At 39.8% G+C, this 25,104-nt stretch overlaps 1 protein-coding gene and 1 non-coding gene across 5 annotated transcripts in view; one reads left to right on the forward strand and one right to left on the reverse strand.

Moving 5' to 3' along the window:
- Positions 1-14,325, reverse strand: part of LOC101968704 (contactin-associated protein-like 3) — a 202,562-nt gene extending 188,237 nt beyond the window's left edge. For 3 of the 4 annotated variants that reach the window (XR_013429916.1, XM_078030583.1, XM_078030581.1), the window contains exon 1: positions 13,792-14,280. Coding sequence is in view for 3 of the 4 variants with exons in the window: in XM_078030583.1 (XP_077886709.1) it covers positions 13,792-13,873 (82 nt within the window). In the remaining variant the exon portion in view is untranslated. Of the gene's footprint in view, positions 1-13,791 lie in introns of all 4 variants that reach the window. The other variant, XM_078030582.1, reaches the window with a different exon arrangement.
- Positions 14,326-24,803: 10,478 nt separating this feature from the next.
- On the forward strand, positions 24,804-24,876 carry Trnaa-agc (transfer RNA alanine (anticodon AGC)). Its single transcript has one exon. It is a non-coding gene; the product is annotated as a tRNA-Ala (tRNA).
- The last annotated feature ends 228 nt before the right edge of the window (positions 24,877-25,104 follow it).

Genomic DNA, 25,104 nt, shown 5'->3' on the forward strand with positions numbered 1-25,104 from the left:
TTTTATTAATAAGTGTCTTATTTTATACATGAAGAATAGCAAATTATTACCCTATGGTGATTCATAACATCTGAGATATTTTTATAGTTTTATTACAATTTTAGAGATTATTTGGGTTTCTGGAATTGCTGACAGACAATGAGAACAGCAGGGGGTGGATTAGTTGCTTTCTTACAGCTAAGCAGCATCTTGCTCTATTGGGACACTTTCCCTAAGCTTTAGTGATGTTTGCAAATTTTTGACTTTGTAACAAGCTGTGCTAGAAAATTTCATAGGCCCTAGGGCTTTCTTAATTAACTGTGAACTTTTCCCCTGATGCTGTACAACAGTTCACAACTAGCACAAGAATCATCCGCACATGGAACGAGACAGTTTTGTAACACTACACAAATATTTATTTCTGTATATTCCTTTATAGAAAAACGTCAAGTTCCTGAGAGCATTACGTGAAGTGAAATAAGCCAAGCTCAGAAGGTCAAGGGTTGTATGGTTTCTCTCATATGTGGAAGCTAGAGAGGAAAAGGGAAAATAATTGTGTGCAATGTTACAAAATGTTTGCCATTTGATATTGTAACACTTTTCCTACCGATCTTCTTACAACAAAATTATAAATATCTTAATTATTAAAAAAAAATGTGAAGTCATAGCACAAGTCCTTAAAGTGGAGAAAAATCAAGCGTTTAGATACATTTCTATGGTAGCGATATATAACCTCAAAAGTACCTAAAATTGGAGACCCAAAGTGAACCATCCTTAAAAGTTGATCTGCTGTCATAGGGATTTTGCTTCAAATGCCTCTCTCCTTGTATCTGTGTCAATGGATTTGTCTTCAAAATAAAGTTAGGATCTTCTTCTAGTGACTTTTACATCCAAGTCCATTACTGGTACCGTATCTTCACTGCCATCCTCAAAAAGATTAGATACAGGGACCTGTCGGAGGGCAGACTAAGTATAGGAAGTTCAAGAGGACACTCCTCTTGTGGAGTTTGAGGGTATGGTGTAGGCAACTATCAGAAGAGTCACGATGCTGTATTTTCAACTCTCATTTTCTTATGAAGTAAGTCCAAAGTATTCTCTGCAAGTACAAAACCACCTCGTCCCAATGGTGATTTTACTGGGTAAATGCAACATGGGGACAATGTGTTTTTAATTCTCCTATGTGCTAGTCAGCTTTTGTCACTATTTAAAAAAAAAAATACCTGAGATAATTAAATGTTTCTAAAGACAGAAGGTTGCCTTTGGCTCACAGCTGGGGAGGTGTCGATCCATGATAAATCGGCCCCTGACTTTGGGCCTGTGGAGAGGCAGCTCATCATGGCAGAGAACACAGCAGAGCAAATCCACCTACCTCCCCAGTCAGGAAGCAAAGGGATGGAGTACGGGGCCGGGACCCCACACTCTTTCAAGGGCACTCCCCCAGGGACCAAAAGGCCTCTTACTGGACCCCACCTCTTACAAAGCTTCCAGAAGCACCAGCCTGAGGACCAAGCCTTTGACACAGGGCTCTGGGACCCTCAGGTCCATACCACGCATCTCACAGCTTTTCTTTCACTTTCTGTGCACCCCGTCAACTTGCTGCCCCTGAATGCTATATCCAACTTAAATTTTACCACCTTGTTGGAAAAGTAATAGATTTCAAAATCCAAAGCAAGTGTTTTCTTCCTATACTGGAGGCACCTCTGATTTAATGGCTATCTAAAAGTGATAGGTAGTGTTTTAGATCAAATTTTTCCAGTATGTCCAAGAATAATTCAAATTGCTTGCTCCATTTCCAAAGAACTCTTTCCCTTTGGGTCTGGAATTCCATAAATATTAGGTTTCTGTTGAAAGGGTAGTGAAAAGATTCTAGCCACAAGCCAGAGAATTCAAGGTCAAAGTCATAGAAGATTTGAGCTATCAAGACTAAGACTTCCAAATGATTTCCAATATGTACATCCTCCCCCTTAACTTTACATTTGCCTAAGATGCAGTGGCATGAACTTAAAAAAAAAAAAAAAAACTTTCCATGGTATTTAACTATAGAATAAGTTAAGAAACTATAAGTCATATATTTCTGAAAATATATTTAATATTATATTAAATATATTCCAAATAAAGAATTTAGAAAATTCACAGTTAAAATACTCAACTTAGGAAGGTGTATTCATAGGCCCCGCAGTTGCAGATGGCTACCAAGTGACTCTGCTTGGCTCTCCCACCCCTCTCTTGTGGTTTTCTGTTTTGAAACGGCCCTCTCACCCATGTTCAGCTTCTTGGGGCTTTCTGCTCCCTTGGCCCTGGCCAGAATAAATCCTTTGTCTTTTCTTAAATAAGACCCAGAGTTTTATTTGGGATTTTGGAATAGCACCTTAACAGTCGTGGATACTGGGCCTAGCAGAGGATACACACTGGGAGGACCCATACTTGGATTTTCACACAGTCTAGAAAACTTAAGATAAAGCAGCTCATTAACTAGTCCCTTGCATCAAAGTAGAAGAGATCATCATCCCAGCAGTGGGTAGAAATACAGACAATGTGAAAAAGCAAGGGAACAAGTCCCCCCATGGATTCCATAACACTTCAACAACTGATCCCATTGACACCACAGTGGAGGAGACTTCAAATAAAGAATTTTAAAAGTTCACAGTTAAAATACTCAAGTAATTAAAATAAGATATGATAAATGAATTAAGAAAGTACAGGAAGTGAAATAACACTTCAATAAAGAGATAGAGATTCTGAAAAAAAGAATCAAACAGAAATCCTGAAAATGACTCGATAAATCAAATTAGAAATTCAGGTGAAAGCATCACCAATAGATAAGACAGATTTTCAACTTCAAAGACAAAATATGCAATTTTTTATTTTATTTGATTTTATTTTATTTAGTTAGTTTGGTACTGGTGATTGAACCCAGGGACACTTTACCACTGAGCTTCATCCCCAGCCTATCTATCTATTTTTATTTTGAGGCAAATTCTTGCTAAATTACTTAGGGCCTCACTAAACTTCTGAGGCTGGCTTTAAACTTTCAATTCTCCTGCCCCAGCCTTCTGAGTTGCTGGGATTACAGGTATGTGCCACTGTGCCTGGCCAAAGTGTCTAATCTTGAAAATAGAGTGAACAAAAAGGAAAAGATGTTGAGAGACCATGCCGACGATATTCAAGAAATCTGCAATAACATTAAGAGATCAAATCTAAAAATCATTGGCATAGATAAGGCCACCAAAATACAAACTAAAGAATATCAAACTTTTCAATGCAATAATATCAAAAAAATTTAAAACTAGATAGAAACACAAATATAAGATGCATATAGAACTCCAAAGAGACAAGGTCAAAAAGATCCTCTCCAAGACTTATTATAATTAAAATGCCTAAGATAAGAACAAGGATAAAAATTTTAAAACTCACAAGAGAAAAACAGAAAATGACATTTAGACTTTCTTCCTATCTTTCAGCCCAGATTCTAAAAGTCAGGAGGGTTTGGAATATATTTCTGAAAGATATAGTTGCCTACCAAGATTGTTACATCCAGCAATGCTATCTTTCATAATTTAAGTGGAATAAAAAACTTTCCAAGATAAGCAGAAACTAAAAGAATTTGTGACTACTAAGTCAGCAATACAGAACATATTTATTAAAAATTATAAGCAGAAGAAATAAAAAATGAGTATCAGAGTCAGTGAATGGTTGAGACTTAGCAGAAGCATAATCAAGTAAAACACAATAAAATCTGAATTCAAGATTAGAAATAAATCAAAACAATAAGAAACAAAAATTATCTTTTTATAACACTGAATGTAAATGGTTGCATCTCTTCAATTAAAAGACACAGACAAAAAAGGAGGGGGCTGGGGATGTAGCTCAGCAGTAAAGCACCACTGGGTTTTTATCATTAGTGCCAGAAAAATAAAAATTAAAAAAATAACTCATTTTCTAGAGAATATCAATGTTGAAAAAAGAAGTATGAAACATGTGTCAATTTTTGTTTTTCTAAAATATTTAGAATACTGTTCTTGATTAATTAGAAAAGCATAAAGTAATTAATTCTGTTCAGGATATATTTATTTGGCAGGAGTGAATCTCAATTGTATTCAAGATGATTTTAATACTTTATGCTAACGATTTTTTAAAAAAAGACACAGACTAGCAAATTGGAAGAAAAATCAAGACCTAACCATATGTTGTTCAAAAGAGACTTGCTGTACAGGCAAATACATCCACAGGCTGAAGGTCATAGGATGGGAAAAGATACACCGTGGCTCTGGAAATCAAAAGTAAGCACGAGTAGCTACTCTTTCATCTGAAAAATTAAACTTCAAGCCAAAATTAATCAGAAGAGACAAAGAAGATCATTTTATAGTGGTTAAGGGAACTATCCCAAAACAAGATATGATGATAGTTAAATATTTATGCACGTCAATATACCTGCTTACATAGAACAAACCTTACATGATATAAAGACTCAGACAGATCCCAATACAATAATACTGGGTGATTTCAACACACTTTTCTCACCACTGGATAGATCATCCAGATATAAGCTAAATAAAGACTCTTCAGAAATTAAAAATACTATTAAGTGGACCTAACAGATATCTATGGAATAGTTCATTCATCAACAACTGAATTCACTTTGATCTCAGCATCCCATGAAATATTCTCTAAAACAGATCATATAGTAGGGCACAAAGCAAATCTTAGCAAATACAAAACAACAGATATTCCTTGCATCCTATCAGATCATATGGAATGAAATCAGAAATCAATGACAGGATAAAAAACAAAAACCATTCTAAAACCTGGAGAATAAATAATATACTTTTAAATGAGGAATGGATCACAGAAGAAATTTTAAAATTCTTAGAAACACATGTAAATAGAAGTACAACATTTCAAAATCTCTGGGATAGTATGAAGGTAGTTCTCACAGGAAAGTTTATAACAGCGAGTTCCTACATTAAAAAATAAATGACACCAAATATTAAGCTAATTTTACCCTTTAAGCCCTAGAAAAAGAACAAACTAATACCAATATCAGTAGATGTCAGGAAATAATTAAAATCAGAACCAAAATTAATGAAATTGAAAAATTTAAAAATACAAAGGGAACAAAGAGTTGATGGTCTAAAAAGAAAAATAAGATTGATAAATCCATAGCCAAACTTATCAAAAGAAAGAGAAAGAAGATCCAAATTAACAAAATTAGAGATAAGCAGAGTAGGGGGCATATCACCACAGACACTTTTGAAATACAGAGGACCAGTAGAAACAATTTTGAAAATTTATACTCCAATAAGCTAGAAAAATATCAAAGATATTGACAGATTCCTAGAGACATCTAACCCAAAGTGAACCATGAGGCTATAAAAAACTTAGGCCAATATCAAATAATGAAATTGAAGTAGCTATTAAAAGTTTAATAACAACAACAAAAAAAAACCTTCCAGGACCAGATGGATTTTCAGCTGAGTTCTACCAGAACTTCAAAGAAGAATTAATGACAATTATCTTCAAATTATTCCATGAAATAGAAAAGGAGGGCTCATGCCAAATTTATTCTATGAAGCTAGTACCACCGTCATATCAAAATCAGACAAAGACACATCAAGGGAAAAAAAACTTTAGACCAATATCCCTGATTAACATAGATGCAAAAATTCTTAATAAAACATTGGCAAACTACATTCAAACTACACATGATCAAGTGGGTTTCATTACAGGGATGCAAGGTTGGTTCAACATATGCAAATCAATAAATGTAATTCACCACATAAATAGAGTTAAGGACAAGAATCACATGATTATCTCAATTGATGCAGAAAAAGCAATTAACAACCCTCAGCACCCATTCAGTTTAAACACTAGAGAAACTAGGGACAGAAGGAACTTATCTCTCAACATCAAAAATGCTGAATATAACAAGCCAAAAACCAGCATCATACTAAAAGGGGAACTGAAAGCATTTCATCTAGAAATAGGAACAGGATATCCACTTTCACCACTCCTATTCAACATAGTCCTTGAAACTGTAGCCAGAGCAATCAAGCAGGAAAAGGAAATTAGAGGGATACAAATAGGAAAACAAGAAGTTCAATTATCTGTTTGCTGATAACAATTTATATTTGTTATATTTGACCCAAGAAGCTCCACCAGAAGATTCTAGAAATGATGCATAAATTTAGCAAAGTAGCAGGATACAAAATCAACATACATAAATCAATCGCTTTCCTATCCTTCAATAACCAATTTGCTAAGAAAAAAATCAGAAAAATAATTCCATTCATAATAGCCTCAAAAAAATAAAATACTTAGAAATCTAACCAAGGAGGTTAAAAAAAAGAAGCCTACAATGAAAATTATAGAACAATGAAGAAAGAAATTGAAGAAGACCTTGGGAGACAGAAAGATCTTCCAGGTTCTTGGATAGGTAGAAGTAATATTGTCAAAATGGCCATATGATCAAAAGCAATACACAGATTCAATACAATTCCCATCAAAATATCAATGACATTCTTCACAGAACTAGAAAAAACAGTCCTAAAATTCACTTGGGAGAATAAAAGATTAGAAAATAATAGCCAAACTAATACTGAAAAATAAAAGTGATGCTGGTGGCATCACGATATCTGATCTCAAATATAACACAGAGCTACCAAAACAAAATAAGCACGGTATTATCATGAAAACAGACATGAAGACCAGCGGCATGGAATAGAAGACACAGAGACAGATCCACGTAGATACAGTCACCTGATCCTTAACATAAGTATCAAAAATATTTATTGGAGAAAACATAATCTTTTAAACAAAATGGTGCTGGGAAAACTGAATATCCATATGTAGAAGAGTGAGACTAGATCCCTCCATCTCTCACCCTACATGAAGGTCAATGCAAAGTGGCTTTAAAAGACCTAGGAATTAGACCAGAAACACTACAAGTGTTAGAAGAAAACGTGGGCTCAACATTCCGACATATTGTTGCAGGCATTGATTACCTCAATAAGACCCCTAAAGCTCAAGGAACAAAACCAGGAACCAATAGGTAGGATGACATCAAATTAAAAAGCTTCTGTATAATGAAGAAAACAAGACCATGAATGGAAGAAAAAATTCACCAGCTACTCTTCTGACAGGAGATTAATATCCAGAATATGTAACAGAACTCAAAAAACTTAATACCACAAAAAAAGCCCAATTAATAAATGGGCAAATGAACTAAACATAGTTTTCAAAAGAAGAAATGTAATGACCAATGTATATAAATGAAAAAAAAAGGTTCAACATCATTAGCAATCAGGGAAATGCAAATCAAAACTACACTGAGATTTCATCTCACTCTAGTTAGAACGGCAGTCATCAAGACTACATCATTATCCAAAGTACATGTAAGAAGACACAAATTAGGTGTCAACCTACTTTATATACAAACAAAGATATGAAAAATTGTGGTATATATGTGTAATAAGAATTATGATGCAAAAAAAGTACATGTATAAAGACATGAATTGCCGTGAACGTACTTTATACAAAGATACGAAAAATTGTGCTCTATATGTGTAATAAGAATTGTAATATATTCCACTGTTGTGTATTTAAAAAAAATAAAAATCAATTTTAAAAAAGTAAAAAAAAAGACTACAAATAATAATAAATGATGAGGAGGATGTAAAGGAAAAGGTACCCTCATACATTGTTGGTAGGACTGAAAATTAAGCCAACCACTCTGGAAAGCAGTGTGGAGATTCCTCCAGAGACTAGGAATAGAACAACCACAGGACCCAGCTACCCCCACTTCTTGATATTTATCATGAAGAACTAAAATCAGCACGCATTAGTGATACATGATACATGCAATGTTCATAGAAGCACAACTCGTGATAGCCAAGTTATGAAACCCACCTAGATTTCACTCAACCGATGACCGGATGAAATGCAGGATGAATACACAATAGCATTCTTCTCAGCCATAAAGAAGAATGAAAGTGTGGCATTTGCCAGCAAACACATGGATCTGGAGAATATTATGCTAAGTGACATAAACCAGACTCAGGAAGTCAAGGGTAGAATGTTTTCTCCCATATTTGGAAGCTAAAGAGAAATAAAAAATATTTGAAAAAGGTGATCTCATGAAAATAGAAGGGGGAACAGTAGATTAGATGAAGGGGACTTAGAGTGGAGAGGACAAGAAACGGAGAAGACCAGAGAATGAAATTGACCAAATCATGCCATGTGCATGTGTAAATATATCACAGTAAATTCTACTTTTATGCATAACTATAATGTGCCAATTTAAAAATAAATTAATAGGAGGAAGACCAACATGGTAGAGGAAGGGGATCAGGGAGAGGGAGGAGGGTATGGAAGGTGGGTAGTACTGGGGATTAAAATGTAGCAAGTTATGTCATATGCATTTCTAAATATGTCAAAATGAACCCCACAATTATGTAAAACTATAATGCACTAATAAAAACAAAAAATAAAAGGGATGAATGCATAATGTATATGCCAGAAAATGTATACTTGGTTTTATACATAATAAATACCCCTTTCTACATGCTTAAAAAATTTAGGAAGATATATATTGAGTTAAAAGGCATAATTCAATATGCTGGTTTAGTATATAATCCTTTTAATAGTTCAGTTGCAAATATTTTAAGGAGCATAAACATCTCTGTGATTCAGAAGCAAATAACACCTTGGTCTTTTTCATTCTCAAGAGATGAGATTAATACTGCACCTAAAACAAATAAGAAATTAAAACCACAGCCCAGCTGATATGTATTAGATCATTTTTCTTAGTAATTCACTTCTTAGAAATAATTTTAATTGCTACCTTATTGAATAGATATACTGTTTAAACTGCAATCCAATAGTTACAATGTTACAACTATTTTTCAATGTCAGTTGTTTTTAGACTTTAATCACTCTCCGTTTTATTACAACAAAGATACTTGTTTGGCTGGGGCTGTAGCTCAGTGGCAAAGTATTTGCCTTGCATGAGTGAGGCACTGGGTTTGATCCTCAGCACCACATAAAAATTAACAAATAAAATAAAAGCAACTATTACAAAACAAATTGTTTAAAAAATGCTCATGAACTCAAACACAAAAAATATCACTTTTATCCCTACTTTGTGTAATTTTTCCATCTTTATCATGAGAGTAGTAGATTCACTATGAAATCTGAATCGGACTAGACATACACTTCACTTACTAGAAAATAGGACTTGTGAGACTCAAGTTGGGAGTCAGTGGGAAATGGATTTCATGAGTTCCTTTTGAAAGTATACTTAGCACCATACTTAGCAGCTATATGGCATTCTTGACAAAGGCTATTTAAGACAGTCCTATACTTTATACATCAAGTGGAAAAGTCATATCTTTATGCAGAGAGAGCACATTTGGCATGAGTACAACCATAATTATGATCCAGCTTCTCCAATACCAGGCAACAAAGATAAAAACAGGCCAAGCAGCAATCAGCCTTTCAGTGAAAAGTCATATCCCAAGGGTGGGGGGGGGGGTGTTCCAGAAGACACTATCCAGGCAGTCCAAGGGACTCATTCAGACAGCCCAGTCCTAGAGAGTACTTTGAAGAAGTCTGATATAGGAGTCACAGGCACCAAATGTTCCTGGAAAGAATGGGGAACGATCCCAGTGCCAAGTGCATTTGCTCATTCAGAAATGTAGGCTAATTTGATCCATGGGTAAATGTACCATTAATTCTCAGTAACTAATTTCTTTATCCTCTTGATATTCAGTCTACATGCTTTTAGGTAAAAGCGTCAATTTAAGTTTACTTATTTGAGTCATTCTATTGTTCCATGATGACTTTAAATGCATTTTGGATGATTTTTTTTTAAAGTGAGCATTTAATTTTGAAACAATCTTGAATTTATGGAGAAGACAGAGCTATATGAGTATATATCATCACCCCTGAATAACATGCAGTTCCAAATCAAAGACAGTTCCCACTTAACCATAATTTGATTCTCATCTTGGATACAAGTCCAACTTTTAATCCTCCAATCTTGTTCAAGTTTCACCAGTTCCCAATAATGTCCTTTACAGAACAAGCATCCGGTGCAGTGTCATGGGTAGCATTTAGTTAAAGTTAAGCTTTCTTAGGCTCCTGTAATCAGAAAGCCTGCCTCCACACCCTTCTCAGCCTGTGACAATGTGCTGAAGGTCACACAGCACTGTCTCCCCCAAGGCCCACCCTTGCCACTCTGTGGTACCTTGTGCACCCTGCAGAAGGTGTCTGAACCAGGCACCACGGTCCTCGACCACTCCTTACCCAGTGTGAATGCCTCTCTGCTCAGCTTCATTGAATACATTGGTGACAGAGTCGTTCAAAAAGAGGAGAGAAGAAGAGGAAAAACGAGTAATTTGGGTTTCTTCATGGTCAAATTCACTTTTCGGAAGTGATTATTATTTACATGGACTGCTTATGCTCCAGAAAGTCTATCGGTATGGAGTTTGGGGGAAAAGAAGAAAGACAATACAGACTCTATCTTTTATGGTGCCCCATTGGACACTAAATTGAACAGTCTGTTACTTATCTAGATTCTTTTTCTTAATGGTATTACTGAAAGGTCCAAATTGAAGCATCTGCTGAAATAATTACCCACCTACAGTATGAGGCACTCTTCCTGACACATATCACTAAATCTGTTATCGTTTGGATGTGAGCTGTCTATGGACCAAGACCTCTGAAACCTTGAGCCACCAAATAAACTTTTCCTCCTCTAATTGGTCTTGCCAGGTCTTTTAGTCACAGCAGCAAAAAAGCTGACCAAGACAGTATCGCTTTATGAATGAATCACCTTCCTAAACCACAAACTCTGTGCTAGGTTTGCCCTTCTTCTCCCAGCCAGGCTGGTGAACCTGAAAAAATAACAACTACATAGGAAAAAAAGAAACAATTAAAAGTAAAAGTGTGTGCAGCTAAGCAATGAATCAATGAGTCCACTGAAAAGCCACACAGAAAGCTGTTAACTCAGCGTTTTACCAGTTACAGGCACTTCCATAAAATTCACCCAACCATTTGATTACACATCCCTGAGATCAGTGCCCAGAGCTGCACTGTTCTCTGCATTCTTCCCACTGTTTTGGGTGCTGGGTGAGAGCCATCGGTGACCTTTCGTCCACACTTAGACAGGAGAGAAAATGACAACAAGAAGAAAACAACTTTAATATGAATGCTGAGAAAAAATCACACTCATTATTAGGCACAATTTTGATTAACGTAAGGTCCAATGGAAGTCAGATCCTCCTGCACAGCCACCTCCACGGTGTCCTGGTGTTCAGAGGGACCTGGGAACAGAACTCGGGTGACTGTAACCTGCAGAGGTGTGTTCATGTCCTTGGTAGCAAGTGAGAGAACCAACAAGAGACGAAAGGACATAAAGACAAGGCAGAACTCTGGGGGTCTGCCCTCAAAATGTCATGACCATGGCTGAGTTCAGGGAAATAGGTGACTCATTCAGAGATTTTATAGTATCATGAACTACCCTAAAATGCAAAGAATGCAATCCATTCTAGATATTTCATCTCCAGAAACATGGAGAGTATACAGGATAAATACAGGAAAAGAAAGAGAAGCAGGAAGAAGAACGCAAGCCCATCATCATTGAAGTTAAGAAAATAATCCCCTTCAGGCAGAATCCTCCCAACATGGAAACTCCCCATTCACTTGCCAGGTAAACTAATTTTCAAGTGAAAAATCCAGAACCCCTAAAAGGCCAGATCTTGGCTGGCTCTTCCCAGGACCTCACTTCATGCCCTGGCTGCCCTGGTGGTGCTGATTCTGCTTCTGGAGAGTCCAGGGCCTGCAGGAGGAGCCTGGCACGAGTCTTCACTGTTCTCTTCTTGGTATTCAAGATGTTTTCATTTTTGTTAGTTACATAGTTTTATCTAGAACAATTATTCTTTGTAAAAGGCAATTTAAAAAGAATGAAAATGCTTTGAATATGAAAATCTTAAAACTCTCAACAAAAGGAGACTGAAAAAACTCTAGTCCTGGGGTTTTCAGTGTCGGCCAGGGACCGGCCAGACCAAGATGAGTGAGGAGCTCGTTTTGAACATTCGCACGTGGGTTCCTCAAAGCTCATCTCAGGTGCCCCCTCCTCTTCCAAGAAGGATGCTCACGGTGAAAGGGAGCAGCCCGACTCCTGTTGACTCTGAATCTTCCATTGGATTCCAAGCAAAATACCATCAACAACTAATCCTGCAGGCTGAGTGCCATCGCCTAGGAACAGAACCAGGCAAGCTGGTGCCAGGCTCTCCTCTGGACACTACTGCTGGACTTTCCTCCAGGGGAGGCTTCTGAAGCCCGCTAGTGAGTGGCAAGAGCGGCCTCTCGTGGCTGATGTTAGTGCTGCAGTCTACCGGCCCAGGGCTGGGTTGCTTTACTCCCCTTTCTGTAAAGAGTTCATTTCTCATTTCTGGATTTGTTTAAGCAAAGCAGCGGTTTCCATTGCAGGACCTAAAGAGTTTGATTTGACCTAAACATCCCTGCATCCCTGCTCTATTGACAAAGACTTATCACGAAATCAAATTAAAGCTGAATCTGAAACACGGTACAACATGTGACCAAAGAATCAGGAACTCCTTCCTAGAGGAGCAGGAGAGCGTGGCCATGCAGGGTGCTCGGGCCACCTGTGCCAGTATGTGCCCTGGTGTGAGGCTTCAGAGCAGGAAAACACTGAGCTGCGACAAACTTCTTGAGGGCGGCTCAGGCGAACCGCTGAAAGCTACCTCTGGCTTTCCTGCAGCAATCTGAATTTCTGAGCATAGCCACCAGCACTGATCTGCTCGTTTCAAAGGAGGTTTTGGTAGGAGAAGCTGGAGACTCAGACTGGGGAGATTCCAGTGAAAGAAAAATCAAAGAAAATTAAAGTGATTTTACTACAAGGAGGAAGATATTTTCAAAATTCTGATCTCTGGGCTGTCTTAAATTAATCAACAAAGGAAATATCTTTTAGGAAGAGATTTAATCCGAGCAAATACTTTTAACATATTTTAATGTATGATAAAATATGGGTGCATTGGGTTCTGCTGAAGTATTCGGAATATTAGCATCGTATTCAAATATAGCCCGTTCTTTAATAAAGGCTTCCAATGTCAAATTTAAAAATGTAAAATATTAGCATCCAGAGAAGTGTAATTTTCAAGATCACTTAAACGACTAAGTTTTGTCTGTAAGCAACAACTTTCTACTATGAGAAATGAAGTTCCCTAGCAAGGCACGGCCCTCGAGCTAGCAGCGGCAGGTTATTAAATTTGTGTTCTAAAATTTAGCTTCACCTACAGGTGCTCCATCCCCGTAGCGCATGAGTTAATTAGCACCTTAACTCTGAAGCTGCCAACGTCTGCAAAACTGTACGCTGCTAACATCTAAATTGATGCAATATGATGTAATGTCTGCCAAATTATTTCCCTCTTAGACTTAATTCCTGAGGTGCTACAATCCTAAAAAAAAAAAAAAAAAAAAAAGACAGCATTTGTAGGCTAATCCCTTATTGCCACGTTCCTCTCAGTTTTATAAAAAAACGTTCTCAATGTACATTCAAATATATAGATAAAAAGTCAAATATTCGTCATATATTTTAAACTCCCTCCACAAGATGAAAGTCTACTGTAAAAAAAAATTCTATTTTTCAGGTTGCAATTGACTAGGTTTCCTTAAAGGTTCTTTATTTTCAGGAGCATGCCCTGCAAGTTCAAGTCCAAATATCACCAATAATGAAAATACAAAGTTTTCCAGGTAGCCTCGCCCAAGTAGCAAAGCATTCGCTGAACTTACGTGGATTCCCCGCTTCTGCCGAGCTCCAGGTCTGCGGAGGCAGCAGCAGCAGCACCTGGAAGAAGGTGCGGGCGGAAGCCATGCTCGCTGCGCTCGGCGCCCGCGGCTGCGAGGACGGCGGCGGCTCGGGTCGCCTGCGCTCACGCCCTGCGCTGCCCCGGCTCCCGCGCTCCGCGGCTCTGGGTTTCCCACTCGCCCCGCGCAGCCGGCTGGCGCGGGAGGAGCCGCCTGCCCCGCTGCAGCGCTCGCAGGACCACGGCCTTCGGGCGCCTCCACCGCTCTGCGCTGGGCTGCGCCTCCTAGCCGTGGTGGCAGGCGCGCCCCGGAGGTGGCAGGGGCACCGCGCGCCTGGGAAGAGTCGGCAGCCCGGCCCACGCCCCCGCGCCGCCCTCCGCGGCCACACACCTGAGGCTCCTCCCCACTGGGGCGCAGAGCCCTGGCCTCGCGCGCACTCCTCTGGCTGCAGGTGCTCAGAGCCGATGCTATCACTGGGCGGTTCATCTAAAGAGGAGAGCAGGGAACACAGAGGAAATCGGTTCCTGTTCTGCTCAAAAGATGAAGCAGAGAGAACTCCCTCCGCAGCGTGACTCCTGCGAAGGCGCACACTTGGGCTTCGCTGGGATTCAGACTAGAATGGAAGCTCAGTGCGGGATGGATACTGAATTCATTTAACATTTTGCTATTTTGTTCATCATGGGTTTTCATTTGGGGGGTTTTGTTGGGGGTGCATTTTATTATTTTAACATTGCATTAAAACATTATTTATCTTGATTACTGTTACTTAAAATTTGCACCGGAGACGAATGCTTACTCCCCTCACCCTAGCTCTGGCCTTTCTAGAAGTCTAACTGTAAATGTAGCTCCAGCCTTCCCTGCAGGAGCAGCTCATCCTGAGCGTCACGTGTGCCAGGGCAGGGACAGGAGGGACCAGGATCCTCCCCTTCCGGTGCTTCCTAAACTCACAGCCCAGGCAGAAGGTGGGCACACTCCCTAGAAGTACCACCGCGAGATTCCAGAAATGAGTTACTAAATGTTTAGAAGGTGTCTCAAAGGAATGAAAGCTGTGTGTACTTTTTGGTCTTCTTTTCATAAAATCATCTTTCAAATCACTCCTGAAAGCCTTTTTCTTCATTAAAATGAACTCAAATGTCATAATCATACAGAAAAATCTTAAGAAGTCATTCACGAATTATTAATTAGATTTGCTTAAATTACTTTTGCACAAGAACTATGAAAATTACACTTCTTTCATTATAGAAAAAAATATAAGTGTAAAATCTTTTTATTGGTCCACTAATGCATTATGCACAGTAGTGGGGTTATTTTGACGTCATACGTGTATGGAATATAATTTGCTTCATTACGATCCTCAGTACTTCTACTCTCACTGCCCTGCTCTTTCCTCCCTGCTTCCTTTACTCTGCCGGTCTTCTCCCTATTTGTGTGTGTGTTTTTTTTTAATTGGTTGTTCACAACATTACAAAGCTCTTGACATATTTCATACATTAGAAAGGTAGCAGAATACAACAGTCACTAATATGGCAGTATGTAAAAATATTTGTGTTTTTAATTCATGCTCCATAGATATACACAGAGGTGGAATCCACTGTGGCATATTCTTGTGTGTACACAGCACGATTCCTCAATTTCACTCTGCAGTTCCTCCCTGCTCCTGATTCTCCCCTCCCCCTGCTTCCCCCCTTCCTCTCCTCCACTCATCTCCCTTCTATTATAAATGTGAAATCTTGATTGGCAGATTAATTGCCTGGAGTGAGATAAAAACAGAAATTGGAAGTCATCTTGTAAATCGGACCCAGAATGAAACAACAAAATATCAACCTGCAATTTTTGCTTTTCTTCTTCACAAACACACACAACCAACCCTGTGCGCGAGGTTGTGCGTCTTTTATTTCAATGTAATTTTGCCACGTGCTGATTCTCATTCTGCAATTTCATCTTAGTAACGTACCACATGCATTCCAATTGGAGCTGGAATCCATCATATCCTTCAACTTTCAGTTCTAAAAATTAGAATGAGAACACCAAAAACGTCAGTTTTCTTGCTGCTCTAATAGCACTTTCAGTGGGGGCTGCGGGTGTAACTGGGCAGGAGAGCGCTATCCTGATGGGCACATAGGCCCAGAGTTCCATCCCCAGCAAAGGAAGGGGGAAAAGTCTGTCTACTCTTACAAGGATGCCACATCTCTAAGAATACTTTTTTCTTATATTTTTCCTAAGCAACCTAATGTGATATTAATTCAGTTTTTAAAATTACACTCCTGCATTTGTCAAGGTAGAAAGCAGACTCCACTCTGACGTTTTAAGTCAGTTTCCCCTTACTATCACAAAAACACCGGAGACAATTCACTTCTAACGAGGAAAAGGTTGGTTTTGACTCATAGTTCTAGAGGATCCAGTCCAAGATCAGGCAGTCTGGGTCTCTGGCAGCACCTCATGGATGGATGGGGAGGAAGAGCAAAGGGTTCGCATCATATAAGAGCCGAGAAGCAGAGAGAGTCTGGGAGACCAGAGTCCCCAGGGTCATGCCCCCCCTTTAGGGTCACGCCCCCCCCCAAGGACCTCCCTTAAGGCCCCACCTCATAGAGGTCCTGTGACCTCCCAATAGCACCACTCCCTGGTCCTGTAACCCATGGCCCGCTGGGGACCCTCGTCCAAACCCTAGCATTCCCCATCACGTGTGTGGCACCCTTAGGAGAGTGACAGCAGAGAGCCGCTGCCACCAAGGGACTTCCCGGAGGGAGCGGCAGTCGCAGGATTAAAAGGCCCTCTGAGCCCCACTTGGCAGCCCCTCCTACTCCTGCAGGGGTCTCTCCGTGGCCAACCCCAGGGGGCGTCAGCCAGCAGGGGACAGCGGGAGGTCAGGGAAGGACCGCACACCCCGGGGACAGGCATCCAAGGCTGTGGAGGAGTGTTCCGTGATGGAGGCTCAGCGGGTGGAGGGTGGAGGGTGGAGGGTGGAGGGTGAACCTGAGTTCTGTTTTGTTTTTAACTCAGGCGCCCAAGTCATTCTACATCCAGAAATTGAACCAGAACTTTGATACCAAATAGTCCCCTCTCCTCCTGCTTTGGTCCCAGGGAAGATCAATCAGGCTGAACATCGCGCCGCAAGTGGAGCTTTTCATTAACTGCAGCATCGGGGAGTCACCTGAGCCCACTTACCTTTCCTTATTCTTCACAGAACGGAAAGATCGATGTTCCCACGGAGCAGAGAAAGAGGCGGCCTCCCTTCTGCTTTTCTGACATCCATCAATATTTTAAGAAAACAATTTTCACCGTTCCTGACCAATTGGGAAAGTAAGTTGTGCTCAACTATAAAAAGAAATATTCTTTACTAAAACATCATATAGTTATTTTTTCTGTGACATCAACAAACTGGTCTAAAAATTTAATCCTTCCAAAGTGCAATAGGTTAAAATATACATATAAAATAAATGGTAAATAAGTTGAAATTTCCTTCCCAGTCTCTCATCCCAGACTAATTGGAAAGAAATGGGAGGAAGAGGAGAGAATAATAATCAATGGCTATGTGGTAAAAATTTGCATAGCTATCTAATGGAGCCTTGTTCTCTATAAACTCCCTGATTTCATATTTATATAAACAACAAATCACGTTAGTACTGCTACAAAAAGACACCATAGGGGTCCAGATATCAAAGAAAACATTCTCTCCAATGTTTTCTTTTGCATGAAAAGATAATTCTTCATCCAAAATCTGGATGAATCTTCTACATAGAATAAGTGGGCTTGCCGGTAAATGGATAGAAAAGGAGAATATCGTGCTAAGTGAAATAAGCCAAACTCAGAAAATCAAGGGTCAAATATTTACTCTTATTTGCTTGAGTTAAGTCAAAAGAAGGAAAGGGAGAGGGAAGGATAGGGTATCATAAAAAATAAAGGGAAGATCAGTAGAACACACGAAGGAGCCTGAGAGGCAGAGTGGAGGGGTCGGAGAGGGGAGGCAATGCAGAATGAATTCCTTAAAAATCATGTGTTGGGCTTGTGGCTCAGCGGTAGAGCGCTGGCCTAGCACGTGTGAGACCCTGGGTTCCATCCTCAGCACCACATAGAAATAAAGGTATAAAAAAATCATGTTATGTGTGTATATAAATTCACCACAGGAAATTTCACCTTTATGCATAAGTAAAAAGAACCAATCAAATATAAACAAATAGTGAAAGGATGTCTAGGATGTAGAGGAAAGAGAACAGGGGAGGGGAAGGAAAAGAAGAGGACTGTGAGCTGAAATCCAACTCTATGCATATATGAGTTTGTTGATGAACCCAACTACTCTACATAACAACAAATCTCTAACAGAAGAAGAAGAGGAAGGAGGAGGAGGAGGAGGAGGAGGAGGAGGAGGAGGAGGAGGAGAAGGAGGAGGAGGAGGAGGAGGCATAGTGGCAAAATTAGAATGTGATCTTAGGAGATAGAAAAGCCACCCTGGATTTCAGTAAATCAACATTCCACCACTGAGCTGGGCTAATATTTATCATGAAATCTCTGTGGATGTCAGATCGTTTCCTTAATGTGGGAGACAAACTTTAATATAAGAGAGATCAGCTGAATTGAGCCTGGGGATCAGGAGACAGAGGAGGGGTGAGCTAGGGACCAGGGAGGGTGAAGAAAGGGGCCAGTCAGATGTCAGAGATGAATTTATTCATGCTCCACTTTTGTCGGAAGTAAACTGACCCTTCGGTTAGTCTCTGCAGAAGGCCATTCCCAGAAGACAGGAAGGCGTTGTCCTTGTGAAACGTCCAGCTGAAATAATGGCACCCTGCTTTGGGGACACCTTTTCACTCTGCTGACCGCGGCTCTAAGGAAACACTGTTCCTTCTTAAAGGAGGAGAATCAACGGACACAGACCTGGAGGAGCTTTCAGATCTGCCTGCATTTGTGCCCCAGGACTGGAGCAGCCGCCGTGCAGCCTGAGTTTCTGAGTCTAAAGGGGCTGAAGCTGTTCTGTCTGCAGCAGGGGCAGGGAATTCCTATCCGTCCCCAACGAGCTCTGAGTCTGGGGAACAGCGCACTTTGTGCTGCCAGCCAAGGAGCTTTGGGTGCCTTAGAGAGCCACTTGGACCCCAGGTCTCCGTGTGGTGGGGAGGACTGTGGGGTCGGCTCCTCCTGGGAGGACTGGCTGTGGCTTTCACACACACTACAGAGGCACAGTCTAGAAGCTGGCATTGAGTAGGCAGTAGAAGACGGGAGGACAGGCTGTGCACGTGGAGTCGGCCACACTTTCTGCTGTTGCACATCGAGGCAGAGACACAAGCGGGCACAAGGAGCACACTTAGCCTGATGCCCTTCTTTTCAGGGTCCAGGCGGCTGGCCAAGGTAAGGTGGTGGCTTCATAAGGACTCAGGGCACGGAGAAACCTAGTCGTTACACAAAAACATGCAACTTTATTCTCAGTCCAATAATGAATGTGAGCACAAAATTCTCATAAAATATCAAAGAAGGGGAAAGTTTTGTTCTCTGTATGATACAAAATGTTTTCGGCCAAGTCAGATAGCTCCAGGGGCTGTACCCAGGATGTGGGATCACATCCGACGTTCCTGGTGGTGACAGAGGGGACATGAAGGTCACCTGTGGGGAATTTTCTAAGAATATTAAATAAGAGTCTCTGCAGACGACTTATCATATGCATCTTCTGTCCCAAAGGTTAAAAGAAACTTCCCCTGAGTATAAGGGGAGGGGGAGAGAGAGAAAAGAGGAAAGATGAATAAACAAAGCAGCCCTGAGGTGACAGAATACTTGGTCTCACTTGATACTTAGGGGACCCTGTGACTGGGGAATAAGATGGTCTGGAGATAAAGCACCAGAACTTTAGAAACCTGCTTGTCTCTCCTACAGCAAGACGATAGGTCTCTCTAGGCCTCAAATCTCATGTGTTTATGTCGAGCAACATTATATCTCGTCTGGGTAGTTTGTGAAGATTATTTGAGAAGAACTTATGCAAAGTGGCCAACTACTACCTGAAATATATAGTAAGTGTTCAATAAATTATTCACATTGTCATTAATTAAAATAAACCCATGTCCTTTAAGAACTTTTTCAAAGACTAACAGTCATTAATATAAAATGCTTTCTTGTCACCAGGTGACTTTCTATCTCAAAGCAAATGCACTCTTCTTTGGCTCTAAAGGACATTTCAAAATATTATTTTTCCCAGGAAGGGCATGGTTAAATGTTAGAGTTTGGCCTCCTGATGCTCTATAATTTCTTGCAGCACTGTAGAATGAGGTTTGCCAACACAATTTCCACATGAATAATGGATAAAGAGCACTCTTTGTGGTTTCAAAGGGTTTTGTGCCAATACATTTATTCTCTTGAATGGCCAGTGTACATTTATAAAAATTTAATATTCCACAGTAAACACCTATGCATAATTATCATTAAAGAGAGATTCACAACCACGTTAGGGCTACTACTTATTTTGTTTCATATGATTTGCTTTTATTAACTTTTTGTTTCTGTCAACAGTTCTAACAGATTGCAATTTGTCAAGTGTCCGTTAACGCATATGGTGCCTAGTGATGCAGGAGGTTTCCTTTCACTAGGAAAGGAAGAGCTACAGAATGTTCTCCAAAGGATGGGCAAATAGGTTTTGAAATTCTTCATGCTTATGCAAATTTCACCCTTAAACAAAAATTAACTTCATAAGGATTCATTTTATCCCTAAAGTTTTCTTGTATTGCTATAGTTGAATTAACCATCAAAATGTTGGTCTTATTACTGAATAACATTAGTCTTTTTTTTTCAGATATATAGCAGTTAATTTAGATGTATTTCATTCTCCCTTTAAAAATTACAATTACCTTTTTGGGCTTGGTGCATTTACTGTAGTCCCAGCAATTCGGGAGGATGAGGCAGGAGGATCACAAGTTCAAAGCCAGCCTAAGCAACTTAGCAAGGCCCTAAGAAATTAGTAAGATCCTATCTCAAAGTGAAAACTAAAAAGGGATAGTGATGGGTTCAGTGGTTAAGCACCCCTGGGTTCAATTCCTGGTACCAAAAAAAAAAATTACCCTTTTAGCCTCCCCTTCAATATGTAAAGTTTATGGCAAAAGCAAAATTGTATTCACCTATGGGACACAGGGGTGTCCCATAGGTGAATACAATTAATGGGCAACTCCAGGTGAGATATTGCTTGGTCTCTTGAGTAAGAGTGATAACAGGACATGTTTGCAGGGATTCCCGTGGGTGTTTTATACATGAATAAGTGTTGACCACTGGGAAGGGGACGCTTACCTTACGGTACTGCGTAGGCATTACGCTAATGGCAGCAGTGTGTGAACAGAATTGGAAAACTTCAAAATCACATGTGAAAGAACATTTTTAAAAATCAGATCATCCATATTTAATTCTGTAAGCATATCTGGAAATTGGAAAGTACTTTGGTTCTCAGAAAACTTGGAATTTTTAGGACGTAACCAAGTAAGAAAGCAAAGAGCTGATGATCTGCTCACGTGCCAAGGAACACGGAACATTCACATACAGTTTATGACACCTTCGTTAGAAAAGGAGACTTGAGCAAAGAAAAGGCCTCTTAGAATAAAATCCACTGAAGATGGGGCAAGAATTTGTAACAAAGATTACAGGTAAAATTATCAAAGTATGGCAACTGTACGTCAATCGGTGAAATTCAGAATGAATAGTATTGGTAACTGGTTGTGAGTTCTGGCACTGATGAGGAACAGGGCCCTGAATATACTTGCTCACTTGAAACAACATTAACAGTGTCAAAGTAGATGAAGCAACAGTTTTCCAAACACAGACCTCAGGAAACAAAGGAACGTGATCCCTGAAAGATGGGGCTCAGTGAGGTGCCCCCTGCTAGAGCTTGCTACCTGGAGAGACAGGACCCCGATGGAGCCCAGAGCTGTGGAGTTGAAGGCAGAGGGAGTGAAGGGTTGATTAAGGCCAGAGAGAGGACCCCTCAAAAGGACTCAAAAGAACAGTACTCGACACTCACATGGGGCCAGGAGGAGTGTCTGCTCCTACCAGTTGGACTGAAAAACCTCATTTATTCCTCTGTAAGGAAGCTCTTGCTTCAGCACCTGCTTTCTGCAGGAACGTCAAAATCACCTGCTCAAAACCAGTGATAAAGAGAAGCCCTTTTGCAAGAGTAGGGAAGACACATCACATAGGTCAGTGGTGCATGCCTGTAATCCCAGTGGCTCAGGAGGCTGAGGCAGGAGGATTGCGAGTTCAAACCCAGCCTTAGCAACTCATTGAGGTACTTAGCAACTCAGCAAGATCCTGTATCTAAATGAAATATTTTAAAAGGGAGCTGAGGATATGGCTCAGTGGTTAAGCAATCCTGGGTTCAATCCTAAGTACCAAAAAAAAAAAAAAAACAAAAACAAACAACAACAACAACAGAAAAAACAAGATTAAAGATGGCAGCAGATTTCTTATTTCCCACCAAAACAACACAGATGAGAATGCAGAGGAACAACATCTTTAAGACTGAAAATAAGAATTGTAAAGCAAAGTTAAGATGATATTCAGAAATGAAATAAAGGCTCTCAATAAAAAAGAAAAAAAAAAACAGATGAAATCATTAATCTCCAACTTACTCTATAATAAACGTTGAAGTCGTCCTGGTGCAATAAACTGCTCCAGGGGCTACTTGGTGGCCTGGCTTCTCACGTGTGCCAGGGAGTGACAGGGCAGACATGCACTGACTAGCTAGAAGCCTGGGAAGCAGGTCGGCATCTCCAGGCTTCACTGCCCCAGCAATAACTCCAGGCCGGCTGAACCCTCCTAGGCGTCTACATATCAAACACAACATCTCTGTCTTCCACAGGAGAGGACCACACCTAAAACTTCCCAGCTCTGGGAGCAGAGGGGACAATGTAGATGCGATGTCTCTAGACCACAGGTAAAAGTGCTGGCTGTGAGCAGGCACACAGGTGTGTCCAGGGCTTCTTACTTCAAGCCGTGCAGAGAGGGAGGGGCTAAAACTTATGCAGTGCCCTGTTTCTCCCTGAGTCCTCCCATGGTTTCAGCCCTGCATCAAGCACCCCAACTTTTACAGCTGCCTCCTACTAGACTCTGTCCTAAACTTGTGAGCTCTGGGAGCAGAAGGGAATAAGCATCTGTAAGTTTCCCCCAGATCATATTAAAATAAGGGGCTTTAAGCAGGTGCACACACACTTCCAGGAGTGATACCCCTTGGAGCAGCGTGGTGAAGGGGCTGGAAGGTACAGCTCCAGATGCAACAAAATGAAATTGAGCCCCTATCTCTCACCATGCACAAAACTCAGCTCCAAGTAGATCAAGGACTTACAAATACAACCAGAGACCCTGCGTCTCATAGAAGAAAAAGTGGACCCTAATCTCCATCATGTGGGATTACACCCCAACTTCCTTAATAAGACTCCTGTGGCATAAGAATTAAAACCAAGAATCAATAGATGGGATGGACTCAAACTAAAAAGTTTCTTCTCAGAAAAAGAAACAATCTGTGAGGTGAATAGAGAGCCTACATCCTGGGAGCAAATATTTACTCCTCACACATCAGATAGAGCACTAATCTCTAGGGTATATAAAGAATTCAAAAAGCTAAGCACGGAAAAAACAAATAACCCAATCAACAAATGGGCCTAGGACCTGAACAGACACTTCTCAGAAGAGGATATACAATCAATCAACAAATATATGAACAAATGTCCATCATCTCTAGCAATTAGAGAAATGCAAATCAAAACTACTCTGAGAAACCACCTCACTCCAGTCAGAATGGCAGCCATTATGAAGACAAACAACAATAAGTGTTGGCGAAGATGTGGGGAAAAAGGTACACTCATGTATTGCTTTTGGGACTGCAAATTGGTGCAGCCAATATGGAAAGCAGTATGGAGATTCCTTGGAAATCTGGGCATGGAATGACCATTTGACCCAGCTATCCCTCTCCTCAGTGTATACCCAAAAGACTTAAAAACAGCATACTACAGGGACACAGCCACATCAATGTCTATAGCAGCACAATTCACAATAGCTAAACTGTGGAGCCAAACTAGATGCCCTATAGGGGATGAACGGATTAAAAAACATGAAATATATATATATATATATATATATATATATATATATATATATATATACACACACACACAATGGAATATTACTTAGCAATAAAAGAGAATAAAATCATGGCATTTATAGGTAAATAGATGGTGTTGGAGAAGATAATGCTAAGTGAAATTAGCCAATCCTAAAAAAAACAAATGCGGAATGTTTTCTCTGATATAAGGTGGATGACTCATAGTGGGATAGGGAGGGGGAGCATGGGAGGAATAGATGAACTCTAGATAGGGCAGAGGGGTGGGAGGAAAAGGGAGGGGGCAGGGGATCAGCAAGGATGGTAGAATGTGATGGACATCATTATCCAAAGTACATATATGAAGACAAATATTGGTGTCAACATACTTTATATACAACCAGAGATATGAAAAATTGTGCTGTGTATGTGTAATAAGAATTGTAATGCATTCCACTGTCATTTATTTTTTAAAAAAAATCAATTAGAAAAAGAAAAAAGCAATAGAGAAAGAAGGGAGGAAAGGATCAACAACATAACCAAAAACAAGTAGATAAATGATGCTATTAAGTTCTTACAGATCAATATTACTTTGAAATGCAAATTTTTAAAATTTCCCAATCCAAAGTCATAGAGTAGCTTAGCAAAACAAGCACCATCTATATGCTGTCTACAGGAAACTCACTTAACTTTAAGTACATGGATAGACTGAAAGTAAAGGGATTAATAAAGATATTCCATGTAAATGGAAGCCAAAAGAGAGCAGGAATAGCTATTTTAGAAAAAGTTGACTTTGGGTCAAAAACTGAATAAAAAGAAAAAAAGAGACAAAGAAGTTTCCTAAATCATTTCATAAGTCCACAATTACCCTTAAGATCAAAACCAATGACATAAGAAATAAAACCTTCAGAATAATAGCTTTCATAAAGATATGTGCAAGGCCATATGTGGTTGTGGCTCAGTGGTAGAGCACTTGCCTAGCATGCATGAGGCACTGGGTTCGATCCCCAGCACCACATAAAAAAATAATAATAATAAAATAAAGGTATTGTGTTGATCTATAACTAAAAATAATAATTTTTTAAAAAGATATGTGCAAAAATCCTGACCAAAGTATTAGCAAATTGGACCCAACAATGCATAAAAAGAATTATACACCATGATCAAGTGAGGTTTATTCTAAGTATGCAATATTTGAAAATCAATCCATGTAATGCATCTCATCAACAGAATAAATTAAAAAATCA

This window comes from Ictidomys tridecemlineatus, chromosome 13, assembly GCF_052094955.1.
Source record: "Ictidomys tridecemlineatus isolate mIctTri1 chromosome 13, mIctTri1.hap1, whole genome shotgun sequence".
Classification (NCBI taxonomy): domain Eukaryota; kingdom Metazoa; phylum Chordata; class Mammalia; order Rodentia; family Sciuridae; genus Ictidomys; species Ictidomys tridecemlineatus.